This window comes from Triturus cristatus, chromosome 2_1 (genome assembly GCF_964204655.1).
Source record: "Triturus cristatus chromosome 2_1, aTriCri1.1, whole genome shotgun sequence".
Classification (NCBI taxonomy): Eukaryota; Metazoa; Chordata; class Amphibia; order Caudata; family Salamandridae; genus Triturus; species Triturus cristatus.
In genome coordinates this window covers 1,049,018,750-1,049,035,649 of record NC_140581.1, presented here as the reverse complement: position 1 = coordinate 1,049,035,649, position 16,900 = coordinate 1,049,018,750, and the positions used below count along the sequence as shown (strand labels likewise).

The following is a 16,900-nucleotide window of genomic DNA, read 5'->3' as shown; positions in this document are numbered from 1 at the left end:
ACGGTATATTTCGCTTAGCCACTCGTGCTTACTTTTCTCACAATACATAGAATGATGATTGGAACGGTTTCAATAATTATTTATTGGTCAAGCGTCAGTCTAGTATGAAACATGTTAGCTGCGACAAACAAAAGACAAGAGCCGACAAATGTAATCGCTAGTACCAATATCGTAAAAAGTAGATACTTTTCTACCATAGTGCTAATAAGATAAATAAAAGCATATAATATCAAACAATAGCATTGGCGTACTCCTACGATGTGTAGCCTACCTAACTGTGCCCAGCCTAGAAGTGTAGGTGAAGCATGTATGTGTATGAGATAGGATATATCCTAATGGAACCTAATGGAGCCAAGAATTCCCCGGGGAAGTACTAACCCTCACCTGATAGTTCTGAATGAAGGACCCCATCTCTGCGTCTAGGATGGCACCCCCAAGGGATGTCAGGTCTCTGCCTGTCAAAGGATCAGCCTGCAGAGTCTCGATCTAGCTCAGAAGAAATTCTCCTCTGTCTGTCTAAGGGGGAGTGAGGGTCTTTTATACTAAAGTGGTCACTCCGGTGTTTTTCTAGAATCGATATGTTTTGAAAACATTCGCTAATCCCCTGCTAATCCTTTTCTGAGCAACCTGATCATGCACAGCTGGCCATGGATGAAAAAAAGTGGTGACCCTTGTACAGAATAAATCTACCGTGCCTGGAAACATGTTTATGTACGGCAGGTACAGGGATTAAGATATGGTACCAAGAGCCTGATGTCGGAGAGACAGAAGTAAGCTACTAGGCAAAAGGTCACTTGTGTAAAATCGTTACGTCGTGTGGATGGGACACATGTATGCAATTGGTATGTATATGACAGGACTAACCTAAAGGACATGACACCCACTCCTCATAAAAGGTCAACAAGGTCAGCTAGGTAATGATAGTAAATGCTAAAAAAGTCATAATATAAAAAAAATCCTTTATATTAAAAGTATACTAAAAAGTACTTAAAAAGGTCTCAAAAAAGCATTCATAAAAAGGTCTATATGAAAGGTATTCTTCCCTAAAAAAATTTCATAAAAGGTCCTCTATATTTTTTAATATATTGTCATTGTTTTTCTGAGAACCTTCAAAACCACTATTTTCAGATAGAGCAGAGAAGAATAAAACAAAGTCTGTTCGACCTTCAATTTGGTACATGTTTAAAAAGTTACCAAACTGTTCCCAGCACAGGAATGGTCAGTTTGTTTAAGAATCCTGCACTGTAGATTCAACATCACTGTACATGGCATCCGCAGGAGGCAGTCCCTCCAGTACTTCCAGTATGATATCAAGTGTGCAGAGGTGGTCACCATTGTTGTTTCCCACGGCAGCCGTTGGGGAAGAAGTAGATGCCTGCGTGACTGAGACTGATGTTTGCACATCTGTTGCAGAGCCGTTCTCCGGTCCAACAGGAGCTGAAGCGTCCCGTGGAGGCTCTAGGGATGCCATCATCAACATGGGAATATGCTGTGGACAACTGTGCACATGGGCCCGTAAAGGCGCCAGGAGCATGTCTATGTCCGGCGGCGCAAAAGTTGGAAGTGTCAGACATAGGTCCAACACACGTCCGAATCCACAAACGAGGCAGCGGAATACTGGTAGGATGCAGTCAAGCCAGGCCGGTCTGAAAAACAGGAACCAATGCTCACTCAGCACTTGAAGCTGAGGTAGCCCCATTAAAAACACCAATTGCTCACGGCAACGTCGCTCCAGGAGTGCACTCTCCATGTCTTGAGTGATGTTGACATCCATTGCAATGCAATAGGAGTAAAATCAGGATGCCCGCTACCAAAAGCAGGACCAAAGGAAGCCCTCCAAAAACGCTTCGAAGTACGGAGTGTATAAAAGATGGAATCACTCTGAAAATGGTTTGAAAGGTGGTTAACAGACCTGATCCAATGCTCTTAAATAAGTGTACGATACCAATCGTATCAGACATGTTAGAGATACGATGGACCATTTCCCCGAAATGTAGAGGGAAATTCATACAGACCAACATCTGTATCTCTGCCGAAGACCTTTCCACTTGGAGATTAAAAGTCTCTCGGGCTGAAGTTAAGGCCACATTATGCTGAAACTGCATGGATTTCAGTCTGCTCAGAGAATCAAACCCTATGTTGTATACATTCAGTGAAGGCCACAGTGGTGCCTCCCTAACTGTGTGAGCTGGGGTAAACAATATTTGCATACAACAAACAACCCTGGAGTTGACGGTCACGAGATAAACCATGCCGGGCATCATACCACTGCAGCCTTGGTCATTCAGCATCAAGTAACTCCCATTTGAAAGTAACTCACAAACCAGATGAATTGTGGCAGCTAGAGAACCCTTCATGGTAGCAGAACAAGTTTGCTAATAATGCATTAAATGTACAGTGCAGCAATATTTCTTTACACACTAAAGACCCACTCAAGGCCTTTTCGCTGTTAGAACCACTCAGAAAACCTTCCTTGTCTTTGTTCCTGCACATATATGTGTACAGTAACTCCTAGGTTTCTCGTATGTACCCTTCGCCCAACGCTTCATACCTGCCTACTGGGTGATATTTCAGGCCGTACTGGAATCGGAATGTCGTGATTGGCAATGTGATAAAGCCATGGATTAACTAGTCCGCTGACTGTGACTCTGCTACAGTAAAAGGTAACGTCTCTAGTTTTTCAATGAGCAGCATGGTGTACCTCGCATCTTTCTGTCAATTGTCTGTCGGTCAGATTGTAAGCCGAAAACAGATTTGTGTTTTTAATGTACCGCCATGAAACGTGGCCAGAACGTAATGATTGAAGCGTCCAGCGAAGAAGGATAATAGCGCGTAGCTGTGATTGCCCATGTTGTAAAATAGGGAAATCTTGTTCCATTATATCGATAGCTGAGGACACAATGTTGCCCAGTGAATAAATATGAGACGAAAGTGTGCTCATGCCATTGTCTACCACAGCTAAAGCCTTTTCTAGGTTAATTCTATCTATCTCAAGTAGTCCCTCTGCAGCTTCCTGTTGGGAGACTTTCTAAACCTCATTATAGATGGTGTATAAGAAGCGTTTTCTACGTGGTTTCTTGGGACCTAACAAGAAATCCCTAAGTTCCATGTCATCTGACAAAAGGGACACGTTTTGTTTCACCTGTGATAGTGTCGAGGCCTCTAGCCAATCTAGGCACAATTTCCCAACACTATAAGTAGTCACAATCCCTGGGTTGGTTATGTGTACATGGCGTGGGTTGGGCCTATGGATACTAAACACTTCGGTGGTACCCTTGAATCTTGAGTTACACATATTTGTGTCTATGGGCCAAACCAGCCAACCCTTCCAATCGGGAGATGAGGAATTGAATGTACTTTCCCTCACTTGTTAGTGTGTTATTTGCAATACCCTTAATCGGTGCGTGGGAGGGGATGCTCAGGGTTTTCTGGTCTTTGATTTAGGCAAACCCGTAACAAGTGGTCTGTTGCACTGTTCTGTTCAGCAAAATCATCTATTATGGCTCTAAATAATAGCTCAGTTTCCTGAACCTGCCACTCCCCCAGATGGATTTGGTGTCTATGGCTTCTCCCCAGTAGTTGAAGTCTTGTATAGACAGTTTGGAGATAAAAGGTGCTGAATATATCAGCTTTGTGTTTGTCAGCATAATTTTCTTCGCAGTTGCATTGGTTTGTTCAAGTTTGTAGTAAAAAGATTCTGGGTCTGATGTGGTAAACCCTGAACAATATCAGAATTTCTGTGTGAATGTGGCAGAACTAGCTTTTGGTGGTGTTGGGCAATGTTCCCATTGATGGTACACATTAGCAGCGCGTGGTACACTTGCTCTATGGAAAAAATGATGTCCATAATGCTGGTAACAAAACATGGTATCGTAATCAGTTGTACCTTCATACAATTCCCTGTAAGAAAATGCAGCAGACTGTTCTAAATCTGTAAGCATAGTATTTACAGTCTGAATGTCCCAATCATCAGATAGTGTTCTGGGGTAATTAAATCATTAAAGAAATTTTAAACAAATGTGGAATTTTTAAATGTTCTGTGGGGCCATATACATCAAAAGAAACCGTATCCCAAACTATATTATCTGGTATTGGAATTACAGTAATGTTCACCAGGGACAGGTCTCTTTGTTCAGAATGTGATAATGTATGTGGTTTCAGGACCAAGTTCACGGATTGCACTGCAGAGCGTTCTGGGAGATAATGTCCGTTCAGAAGCAGAAAAAAGACAGTTACTGTGCCAATACAAATTAACAGGTATACTACCCCTATTGCAAACCAAATATGCACCCAAGGTGGCACTAAGTAAGTCTTTTTGAGCAAAAGATAGAATTGGCGAAATTTTTCTTTCTTTGAAATTAGTGGCGTTTGAACAGGTTAACTTGGATCTGAAGAGAAATCATCGAAGTTGATGAAGTAGCCAGACGCAGTTCGATCTATTTTCGGTAGCTCCGCAGGTTTTGTAAAACTGGCAGATGTGTCGTTTGAAGGCACATTAATGTAGACATCATTGTTGGGCCAAAGTGCAACTTGCATTGTTATTTCTTCTTGATGTTTTTTCAGTTTCCACTGGTTTTATTTGTACTTCATTATTCGTTATTCCTTCACATTGAGTAGGTGAGTCTTGAAAGGTTATTAGTCTTTCCATCTGAACTTCCTGTATAGTAGCAAGAGGAGGTCTGCGGCTACTCAGGACCCCTCTTGGCCTACTGTTGAGGATCAACTACATTATGTGGTTTTATCAGATCAATGGAGACAAATCTTTTTTTCTTTTTTGCCGGCAAGAGGTAGTACTGTTATTGTTCTCACAACCGCCAGGACAGGCACAGCATTTCTGTAAGATGACCCTTACCAGGTCCCCTATCTTTGGGACCCAGGCAGGTCTTACCGGGACTGGTTTCACTTCCCCAGTGGTGGTGCGTTTGACTTGCACGTTGCTTTGTAACCCTCGGAATTTATTGAGTCCCTGTTAAACAGCCAAACGGCCATTCAGTTCAAATGGTTTTGCATCCACCACTCTGCTGGCACAATCGAGATCAGGTACCCACATTCTTGTCCCAAACAGGATTTCATAAGTGGTATGACCTCCCAAGGATTTTCTTGGCATGTTGTTGAGTGCTGTCTGGACCCCACATAGGTGATTGGCCCATGTACCAACCGCGCCTAATACCCTTGCTGTTAAGGATTGATTTAGGTCCCGGTTTTTCCTTTCCACCACCGAATTTCCCTTAAGATGGTAGGGGGAGGAGTACCACAAGGTCCCACCCATACTTTCCATGGCCTCTTTGTAAGCCCCAGAGCTAAACGCAGGACCATGGTCGGAATGTAACGTGCCAGTTGTGTATGTCCCGATGAAGACTCGCAAATCCTTTATAACAGTTTGAGCGTCAGCCGAGTGCTGGGGCCAAACCCATAAGCATCTAAAGCATGAACCCACTGCCATTAAGATGTACTTGTAAGCCCCGTATGAATTTAAGGGGCCGCAGTGATCCAAATAGACACATGCAATTGGTCTGTCTGAATTCAGTAATGGTGTCTGTGGTGGCCTGGGAATGGTGGAACCCTTTATCTGCTGGCAAATGTCGCACTTCAGGACATAGTCCTTTGTTTGTTTTGTCAGCCCCGACCACCAGTAACGCTGCTTCAATAATTACATTGTTGCAGTGACTCCTGCGTGTGCTGAGCCCAGACCCTTGTGTGCAGCTAGTATTAAACATAATCTGCAATCTTTGTTCGGTATTACTCTATCCCCACTCCTGGAATTTGAGCATATGGTGTGTTATGCGCATCTAACTTGTAGGAGTACCTGAGTAGAAAGTCTTTTGGCAGGACGGGTGAGCCATTCTTTGAGGCATTGATAGCTACTAGTATATCTCTGTCTATTCTCATGTGTGAATGAGTGATTGCGGCAACGGCAGCAGTTCGCACTGTCACCTTGGCGGCTTCATCGGCCAGTAAATTCCCTTCAACGTGTATGCCAACACACTGATGGCTCAAGGTGTGAATAACTTGAGCTCGTGACAGGCATGCTATCAGCTTTCCCACTTGTTCCCATAAGAATTTATGTTTTATCTTGCCACCCTTGGCTATCTAAACCCATTCTAGCCCCCGTTGTGAAGATATTCATTGTAAGATTGCTCACAGTAAAACGAATCGCGCACAATCAGTGTGGGGAATTCTTGATCCGTATGCTGTAGTGCTGGTATCAGGGCTTTTAGTTCTGCCAGCTGCACGGTACAATCATCCAGAGATTGCATAGTCGTATTTCTAGAGTGGAATTCACTATCCAGCATCCGACCTTTCACTATTGCGCATGCAGCGCTATATTGCTGCTTACTTTCTATGGCAGGCAGCGCAGAACCGTCAGTATAAATGATGTATTCGTACTGATCTAGAGGCAAGATTTCATTCAGGAGAGGGTATTCTTGTTCATATTGCAGGAATGCCTGTGTTCTAAGTCTTGGATCGTATCTCTACTCTACATCTGTGGCAGTAAGAGAATTAGCCCATTGTATCCATCGTGGATGCAATGTCTTTGCATTTGGAATGCTGGCTTTAGTTACCGCTTCCAGAGTCAGTATCGGAGTTACAACAATGATGTTCTTCCCCTAGTGCTCTTTCTCTCACTACAGCAGTCTGTACTGCTGTCAGAATGTTTTCTGTTGCTGCAAATCGATTTTCAGCATTTGTGTACAGATGAGATTTGTATATGATAGGAACTGTCTCACCTTCGTTAAACGTGATGTAGGTATACCCTGAAATCCCGTGGATGGTCCGTATTACCAGGATGCGGACGTTTACTCGTGTCTGCAAGTGTTTTGAAGCTATCCTGTCAGCTTGAACTGAACGTAGAGTGTCTGTATGTTTCGGAGTCCACTTGTTTGCTGTGAAATCTGGTCTGATTAGATCATAGTGAGGTATGACTCCTTCTGCGTAGTCTGGAATGTATGTTCTGCCAACATTTATAAATCCTAAAATGAATTGTAAACCCTTCAGAGTTTTTGGAGGCTGGATTTGCACGCACTTTTCTAAAAAGTTTGCGGCCAGGCATTTGCCTTCACTTGACAGGCCATATCCTAAAAACAGGACGCTGAGATAGGCAGTTTTTGATTTTTTTAAGTTAAATTTGTAGCCCAAATTGGCAAAACAAACAATATGTTTTTCACCCTGCACAAGTGATCAGGTAATTAATCGTCTGTTAAATAAATATCATCTACATAGGACACTGCCTCTTCATCGCAAGTTTGTAATAGCTCTGACACCCTGGCCGAGAATGGCCCAAGGCTGGTTTATAGCCTTGGGGCAGGCGGCAAAACTGGCATGAGTGCCAAGGGCAGAAAATCCGGTCAAATGTCGTCTTTCAGGAGCTACATTTTGGCAGAAGAATCCATTCGAGGTATCTAGTGTTGTTTTGTATTTCTTCCGCACGATGTTATTCATCATGTTGACTATTATCCCATTTCTTTTTAGAAGTGGGTGCTTGCTTTGAGTTCTCTTTTTCAGAACTACTCACCACTTGTGGTTTCCCTAGTTTGGCTCCCAAATTATCTCTTCCTAGTGAAGCATAGGTGTCTTCGATAATATTTGGTAATGCACGCTCCTGATTTGCAGGAGTTGTTTCCCTTAGGCGTTGCCGTATAGCCATCACTGCTGCTTCCTCCTTAATGTTGCTCAGTGTGATTGCCAAGACTTGGTTAAAATTACCCATCAGTTTCATCCCCAAGTCCTGGGCAGGTCCTGCCCCGTACACATTTTGTATCTGTTTCAGTACTTCAGGAATAACAGATATCGTTGGGGTACAGTGTATTCTAATGTATACTGCAGCAAAGATTGTTCCCCAGGTGGTACAATTCTCAATTGAGGAAACCATTCCCATTGGCAAGCAAACTGTTAGCATTCTGTGTTTTTTCTGCGGACCTGTACGGGAAAATACTGCTTCCAACTGTGCTATTTTTTTTAGCAATCCAGAATGGTACTTGATCCCTTCTTGATGGGAATGCACCCATTATTGCCTTTAGTGTTTGTGGACTAATTATTGGTGTGGACTGGGTCTGGACTAATCAGGTGGAGCAGCTCTTGCAGGTTGCAATGTGAGTGTTCACATGATGAACTGGACAATATTTCTGTATAGCTTGGCTCTTTATTTGTATAGTGTATGCACTTACCCTAGTGGGAGTGTGTCTATCTCAGGATGTGGAGTGTAAGCCGCTACAACCGGCCACGTCGCTCCTCTTATGCTGATCGGACCTAGTCTTACGACTGAAGCTGCGTCTTTTGAGGTGCCTTTAAACCAGTTTTTATGTTGCTGGTAAGTTAACGTTACTTGAATGTCCTCATATGGGATGTATTCTTCCGGTGGATCCACTTCCATGTATTTGTGAAATAAATGTGTCTGTGGATCTGCAGGTGGGAATTTCACCCAGGAATAGAATACCTCTGATCCAAACCTCGTGGGCCTCAATCACGAAGGTAACAGTTACTGCCTGTCTGCAGTTTTCTGTAATGTTACAAGCATTGACAAATTTGTCTCCTTTCTCGCTTCCACCGCCATTTGCGGTTCCAGTCATTTTGAAAGGAGAAGAAGGTAAGTAGTTTGAGAGATAGGGTTTAGCATGATAGGGAACTTTTAGTCCTTACAAGCTTGTCTAAAACCTTCAGCCAATACACAGGGTGTGCCTGCTCAGCTGAGACAGATTAACCTTCCCACTTCAGACGTCTCTGAAAAATGTGAGTAGGGCTGTCGGAGAAGGCATGACTGAACTATTCAGATTTAACTGTTAATGTAAGAACCAAACCAACGTTGGTGGCGCCATGTCGTGTAGTTCCAAGGACCCCCCCAGGACCTGCGCGTTTTGGATGACCTAAACTGAGGGCTTGGTGTGCAGACAGACTCTGGACAACCCCACAGGATGAGTCAGCCGTTAGACCAGCTAGCTCTACGGTGCCACTACCATCCCCCTGTATTCTACAGTGGTGTATGTAGTTTCTGGCAACCACCCAACATGACAACCCTGGTTCCTTAGGTATCGTGGAAACAATAAAGGATCTTTCGCTAAGTCACTCATGCTTACTTTTCTCAGAATACATAAAATGACGATTGGAACGGTTTCAATAATTATTTACTGGTCAAGCGTCAGTCTAGTATGAAACATGTTAGCTGCATCAAAAGACAGGAGCAGACAAATGTAATCACTAGTACCAATATCGTAAAAAGTAGATACTTTTCTACCATAGTGCTAATAAGATGACTAAAAGCATATTACATAAAACAATAGCATTTGCATACTCCTACGATGCGTAGCCTACCTTACTGTGCCTAGCCTAGATGTGTAGGTGAAGCTTGTATGTGTAAGTGCTAGGATATGTCCTAATGGAACCTAATGGAGCCAAGAATCCCCCAGGGAAATACTAACCCCTCACCTGATGGTTCTGAATGAAGAACCCTGTCTCTGCGTTGAGGATGGCACCCCACAAGGAATGTCAGTTCTCTGCCTGTCAAAGGATCAGCCTACAGAGTCTCGATCCAGCTCGGAAGGAATTCTCCCCTGTCTGTCTAAGGGGGAGTGAGGGTCTTTTATACTAAAGTGGTCACTCCGGGGTTTTTCTAGAAACAATATGTTTTGAAAACATTCACTAATCCCCTGCTAATCCTTTTCTAAACAAACATGATCATGCACAGCTGGCTGTTTGCCATGGATGAAAAAAGTGCTACCCTTGCACAGAATAAATCTACCATGCCTGGAGACATGTTTATGTATGTCAGATACAGGGATTAAGATATGGTACCAAGAGCCTGATGTTGGAGAGACAAAAGTAAGCTACTAGGTAAAAGGTCACCTGTGTAAGACCGTCATGTCATGTAGATGGGACACAATGTATGCAATCGGCATGTATATGATGGGACTAACCTGAAGGACATGACACTTTCTCACAGTGCGAGAAGCAGAAACATAAAATGGTGTTATAAATATCATTTTATGTTCCTGCTTCTCGCACTCCGAGAAAACAGAAGGGTTTGGTTGGGGGTGGGCGGGTCGGCGGTCCTGCTCCAGAGCAGGGGAGGATTGGCTTGCCCACTGTTGTGGGCGCTGACTTCTTGGTCGGCCCACGGGCCGACTAAACGAGTCATACGCACTCTTTGTTTTCTCCATGTAGGCTGGATGCAGCCTACATTGAGAAAATGGCCTCCTCATTGACGCCAGAGTGGAAGGCGACCCAGTTAATCACAACGCTGCCATTGCAGGGTTGTGATTGGCTTAGGGGAGGTTAGGGAGGCTGCCTGCTTCCTGGGACCAAGCAAGCGAAGGTACGTTTTTTTTAATCACGCCCCCCACGCGATCCCCTCCCTGCACAACCCCCTCCCTGCGCGACCTCCCACCTGCGAGTCATGCCGGCCGCGACTGGCTACAAAAGAACACCTTGTACTACCAGCGGGATAAATCTAAAGATTTCATACCAAAATGTGTTGTAGGGCCATGCACGAGTTTAGGATCTAGTTGCTTGTTTTATTTTTTTGACCATTAGTGGAATCTAAACCAAGACTGTATCAAGAATCTACCAATTCCCTCTTTCTCCTCTAATGGAAAGGAGGCAGGGCATTCCTGGTGAAAACTATGCTCTTTAATACGAGAAGGTATTTAACTGAAGGTTTTCATAAAGTGGTCAATGGCAGTAACAAGTGCTTCAAAGAGCTTTGGTTACCCAAGATAGTCACAATCACGATTGGATGGTCACGCACACCTGCCATTGAGAGGTTATTTTGATCCAAGTAGATTCTGATGAGAAGTGCGAACTATAATAAAGTGGGATGTGAATATTCAACATTTTGATTCTCATTTGTCCTTGCCGGTAAGACCGTATACAGATATTGATGGATTACAAAAAAAATGTTCACAGGTTAAATCTTTTATAACCCTGCATCCCTTTTCAGTTTTTGCATAAGTCAATGTCATTTGATTTTACTGAAATTATATATTTAGTATCTTTACTTATAGGGACTGTCAGCCAGCCCTATTCATACAATGTCATTTAAATTTTGTTTTCGCTCATTACAGCATGTATCATTGGGCAATAGGTAGCCCAAAACAGCCGTTGGCTATTTTCACCCTGAGTGATAGAATTTTGCTAGTGCACATGTGCACTTCTTCCTAAAAAATAGTCCATTTCAGTGCCAGAGCTGGTCTTTTAGTTCTGTTTTGTTTTATGATTTTTTTTTATTTAATTTTGCAATAAGTCACTTTTTACCTACATTTTTCAGACCTACGAGCACTAACTGCAGACAGGGGCATTTATTATGCTTTTTATTACTTTTACACTTTTAATGACTAGCGCAAATGTTTTCAAAAAAGAAATAAAAAATATTGCAGATTTGCCTATCCTATTGGTTTGCCAACGCCTATCATAGGTAGCTTTTACGCAATGGCCCCTCAATTGTACAAGCTGCATGGTGATTGACAGAAAAGGGATCAACCAACACCATCATGTATTCTCCACAATGCCTAAAGGAAGAAATTCAAACTATAAATGTACAATGCGAATGAACTTGCAATAAGTAACTATTGAGCCATGTTCCCAAGCTATGCTGCTGTCAGCCTTTCTGACAGGAACAGGAGCTTAACTTTGGTCTCAATGGCGATGGTGTATGTGGGGTTGGAATGCAATCATCTAGTTGCAATGATCTGCTCAACACACACCATTCGCAGTAGTGGTCGATGCCTGGGTTGTAGATTCCATTGGTGCAGCAGATGCAGTGGTACCAGGGCCCAGAGGCTTGATGGGCTCACCAAAGCTTGAATATTGATGGATTTTAGAATTCAAACATCAGCCACAGGGCCCATTTTATTCCTTGCACTAGGGCCAATAACGCAGTAGCTACATCACTGGTCGAGGCCTCATGTATTCAATGTAATACTTTAACATACAGACACAAAATGTTTTTCATTTTGGGGATGGGCTCAATCAGAAACTTCCTATTTATGTGGTAAAATAGAGTCTAGATTAGCTAATGCAGAACAACAATCAAATATTGCCTACAGAAAATATTCCTGAACACCAGCACCCCAAAGCAACTTGAATTTGTATGTGCCTGATATCCTGTCATAGCGATTGCAATTGTATTTACATAGCGCTTACTACCTCAGAAAAGGCATGGGGGAGGAAACATCCTGCCTCTCATTCCTGCACAGTTCACCCCATTGCATTCTGGTGAATGTAGTAAGCTTACTTCAAAGTTGCTGTAGCTTTTGATCAAAGTTGATGCAGGTAATGCTGTTATCTCTATTCACCTGTTTTGGGATTTAGCCCTTCATCAGTAGAGAACATAAGTAGTAGAGAGCAGAGAAAAGTCATCTGCAGTTGCTGAAATACTACCCAGGTCTTTACAGGTCACAGTTCCACTCCACAGACACACATGTGGTTTGTGGGGTATTGGAGTGGTTGTTGAGACATTGAAATGTGGTTAGGGTTTGTTTGTAGTAAATGAGCAGAGTGCATTTGCCGTGAGTATGTTAATATGATTGTGGATGGGTTAAGGTGGTTGCTAATGAATGGAAAAAAGGGCAGCATTTCTGGCCCTAGGCCCAACCAGTCGAGAACAGGCCCAAACATGCAACTGGCCTTGTCCTCTTCACCCTTAGCCTTGATGCCTGGGCTGAAATGCCCAGAGCCCTAAGCTTAAATAGCCCAAGTGATCAGAAGACACCTTTGGGTAATGGGAACCCTAGCCCTAAACTTAACAAGTATGAACACTAGCCCTAAGCTCTAAATCCAATAGGAGACCAGACAATTATAATCAATCACAGCCCTAGCCCTAGCAGCCAATCAGAAATCGAACCCTAAGTCCAATAGAAACCCTAGCCCCAGGGACCAATCAGAACCCCAGGCCTATAAGCTAATCAGAACCCTGACCCTAATCTCTAAGTCCAATAGAAATGCTAGCCCCAGGAACCAATCAGAACCCCAGATGTATCATTCAATCAAAACCTTAACCCAGTCCAATAGAATCCCTAGATATAGGAACCAATTAGAGAATAGTTGTGACAACCAGTAGGAAACTTATGTAAGGGGCATGTGACCTTAAGCACAGGCTGATGGCCAGGGCACAGGGACCTGCTCCTGAAGTCAGGATTTCCTTGGATACAGACAGGCTCAATCCACATTTTACAGGTCCTGTTTTACCGTGCAGGTAAGGCCCATATCTAGACCACTTAAAATACTGCTTTTCACACACTTAAACAAATCACTTTTTGGGGCCAAAAACGATTGCTACATACACTTACAAAATACAATGACATTGGGTACAATTCTAGCCATCGTTATCCATGATGACACACGCTTTCACTGCATTTAAAGAGCATGTCAGATTTTTAACCTTGAGGACAATGTTAATTTTTCAGAGATTCCACTGGCAGTAGTGGGACTTGGACATGGTTAAGTCTGTGATGGGGTCAGTATGGGTACTTTCACTCTTTTAATATGCGTGTTATCACTTTAACTGTGTGGCTTACCTTTAACCACTTGACCACTGTAGCCACTAAAATCACACTCTTCTGAAAAGTAATTGTTCGTCATATTTGCAACCATATTACATTATATGAAACATATGTTAACCATCAACTCCTCCCCCATGGCTTCGGACAAAAGTGTGCCTTAACAACATCCAGTTATCCCTTTGTGGTTTCTCCCTACTTGGACCATTAGACAGTCTGGTCTGACCAATCAGCTGCAGGATTCCCAACCTGTGACCAAAATAATTATAGTAATACCTGTATAGTTTACTGATGAAACATCAGCGCGAGACCACAGCAGCTGTGGCGTCGGGTAGCCTGTAGAATCACAGCGCAGCAGAACGTTGCTTCCTAGGGGGGATGTTATTTTGGTGGCTGACGTCATCACTGAGGGCTTAAGACACTGTTCCAGCTCTGCCCTTTGAAAAAGGATACCCGCCAGGTTCTCAGGTCCACTGCAGGCCACAGAAGAGTCTAGAAGTACCACTTCTGGGTCCACCATCTTGGCAAGTTCAATTAACTTGGAAATCCGGCAGTCACAAAACCACGGATTATCTTGCAGACCTTAAGCAGAAAAATAAAAGCATTTACTTCCTCATAAATTAATTGCGAAGTAGTTCAAGAATGTTCTAGAAAAGTGAGCATTAAAGATGACGTTTCTCAATAACTGCATAGTAATAAAATAACAATGAACGTTCACGTCATATTTTTTTAGAACGTGCAAAAGTGATGACTTGGCTGAATCCTGTATGCCTCAGGTAGGTATTCAGTCAACATGGTCTGCCTGCCACCTTTTCCACGTTCCTTTTTTTCTCCTTCCCGCACAAAGATGTGTCCTCATGTAACTTTCTAAGTACATTTCATGTTAATTTTCCTGTTTTCCTTTATGTGTGTGTTTCACCTTTTTCATTTGTCATTTACCTACAAAGACAATGTTTTTCCCAAATTCTAATAAAAACCGAATTAATTATAAAATATATGTTTTTGAAGAAATCATGAGCTATAGACAAATACATTACAAATGGAAGCAATATAATTCTTTTTGATAAGGAAATTCAAAGCTTTGACCATTCAGATATTCTGTGCTCACCAAGCACTTGCAAAATGATCTGCTCTCTAGCTTGCCTCTTCACCCTGCCCTCCTTCCTCATCTCCCTTGCCACCTTAATCTGCTAGCTTACTTCGATGCAAGTGTCACTCTGCCGTGCTGACGTCAGCTCATCAGTGCCCTTCTCCTCTTCACCCAGTAGCTTGGAGTAGGTGTTCAGCACCCAAGCCCAGCTCTGCTCTAATGGTCTTCTCACTACCACTACCAATGTCCATCATCCTCATGCCCGGTTTTAAGCTGCAGACTTCATCATGGATTCTCTGATTGCAGTCACTGCTCACTCTTGAGTGGTATTCACCACCCTACACAGATCCTCAAAAGCACCCAGGATGCTTCGGAGACTCTCTGCCCGAACTCCGCTGAGGTGCTCTCCAAATGTGCGTATTATGTTTTGTTTGTTTGTGGTTTAGTTTAGCTCCAAGCTTGAGAGTAGCAGCACAGCTCTGGCTGATCATCAGGTACACAAATATCCTAAAACTCCAATATCAGGGAAAACGCCACCAAGCTTGCAGAAGTATAGTAACCAACGCCCTATACGTGCACTACAAAAAAAAGGTTTCCCCCAGACCACCCTCCCACAAATAAGTGAAATCCACAAAACTCTGGCAAAGCTTTAAAACAGACCTATCTACCCTGTATTAAACAGGTCACCTGCAAGGCAGGCGGGTCTCCCCAGTTACCAGAAGCTCTGTAGCCCTTACAGCATGAAGTACTCATCTTCAAAAAACATCGCCACGGATGACCACGGCAACTATCGCTAATCAGATGCAGAGTAGGCGTTCCCGAGCAAAAAGCCGCAACAACACCACACCTCAACATTCTCAATGACCAGCCAGATCGGTGATAATATCTCAAAACATGTGATAAGGCGTGTTAGCAGCAGGAAATTAACACCTGCTCTGACCTGGTGTAAAGTCGGACGACAACCGGCACCAGAAAAGGGAGCCCAGACCACAGCCACACCCGAAGAACAGCAGATGCCATGGAGCCACTGATCATGCAGCACAGACCCCCAACAGGGCCACAACACCCACCGCCACCACACCCAGGACCACCACCCCCTCACCACCACCCCCTCCCGGATCACCACAGAGGCAGCGCAGACAAAGACAGCGGACCTCCAGAAATGCACCAACCTCACAGACCCAACACCAGAGAATGTCACTGCCCACTCCAGGCTCAAAAGGACAACCATCCTACGCATCCTGACCACCATTGCGCACAGGCTGACGGTACCAACACAGCGAAAAACCAACATCCCTCCACAGACAAAGCTGCTGGCTGTGCTGCACATGTTGGCCTCTGGTACCTTCCAACCAACAACTGCCAGAGTCGGAGGAGTCTCACAGCCAGCACAATCCAAGTTCATCACAACTGTCTCGGATGCCATCATCAGCTTGGTACCCCAGTACCCATACTCCTCCCACACTGCGCATGTACAGCTGGAGACTAAGCAAGACGTCTACACCATAGCTGGCTTTCCGCACGTGTCCGGGGGCAATTGACTGCACACATGTCCTACTAGTGCTCCCCGGTGACACTGCACACAATTACCTCAACAGAAAGCACACGCATTCCATCAATGTGCAGGCAATAGTGGACCACCTGGGTGTTGCCACCAACGTTGTCGCCAACTACATAGGCAGTGTCCATGATTCCTACCCCTACCCACAGTCCATCATCAACCAGCGCTAACAGGATGGCACCCATGTAAATGCACTGTTCGTTGGCAAGTACCAAATAAACACACCACACCCCCTATCTCCACAATCATGCAAATCACAACTCTGGGAATGCACACGTCACAGACTCACATTCAACATGCCAAACAACATGCCCACTCACCAGACTCAACAGCATAACTTACTGCGGCAACCTGGGCTAACAATGTACATGAGCCATCAATGGAATGGCACCTCAGCCACGCAATAGGGGAATGTGAGGAGAGGTGGGAACCAGGCATGTGCGACGGAGGCAAGTGACCCATGAATGAGAAGGTACACAATGCCAAGTGTGGCGGAGATGTGCTGGACAGACTGCAGTATTCAGACCACAGACATATCCATGTCCACATACAGCGCTGGTGTATGGAGTGTAGTGGACAGTGGATGCAGCCATGTCACCCCAGCCAGTGGGAAAGATCGCGGAAATGTAGCTTGTAACGTCCCCCCCTGTAATCGTGTGCGGAGTGGGCTGGCCCGGCGTACACCAAGCACGCATAGGGGTGTGAATAAAAAGCACGAAGCTCTGGGCGTAGTCCTCTTCCGGAATGCCCAACGTCTCTGCC

General features: G+C 44.1%; 1 protein-coding gene across 1 annotated transcript in view; it reads right to left on the bottom strand.

Annotated features, from left to right (window-relative positions):
- Positions 1–16,900, bottom strand: part of LRIT3 (leucine rich repeat, Ig-like and transmembrane domains 3) — a 187,002-nt gene that overhangs the window by 10,052 nt on the left and 160,050 nt on the right. The window contains exon 3 of the mRNA XM_085635653.1: positions 13,764–14,069. Coding sequence (XP_085491779.1) covers positions 13,764–14,069 — 306 coding nt within the window. The remainder of the gene's footprint in view (positions 1–13,763; positions 14,070–16,900) is intronic.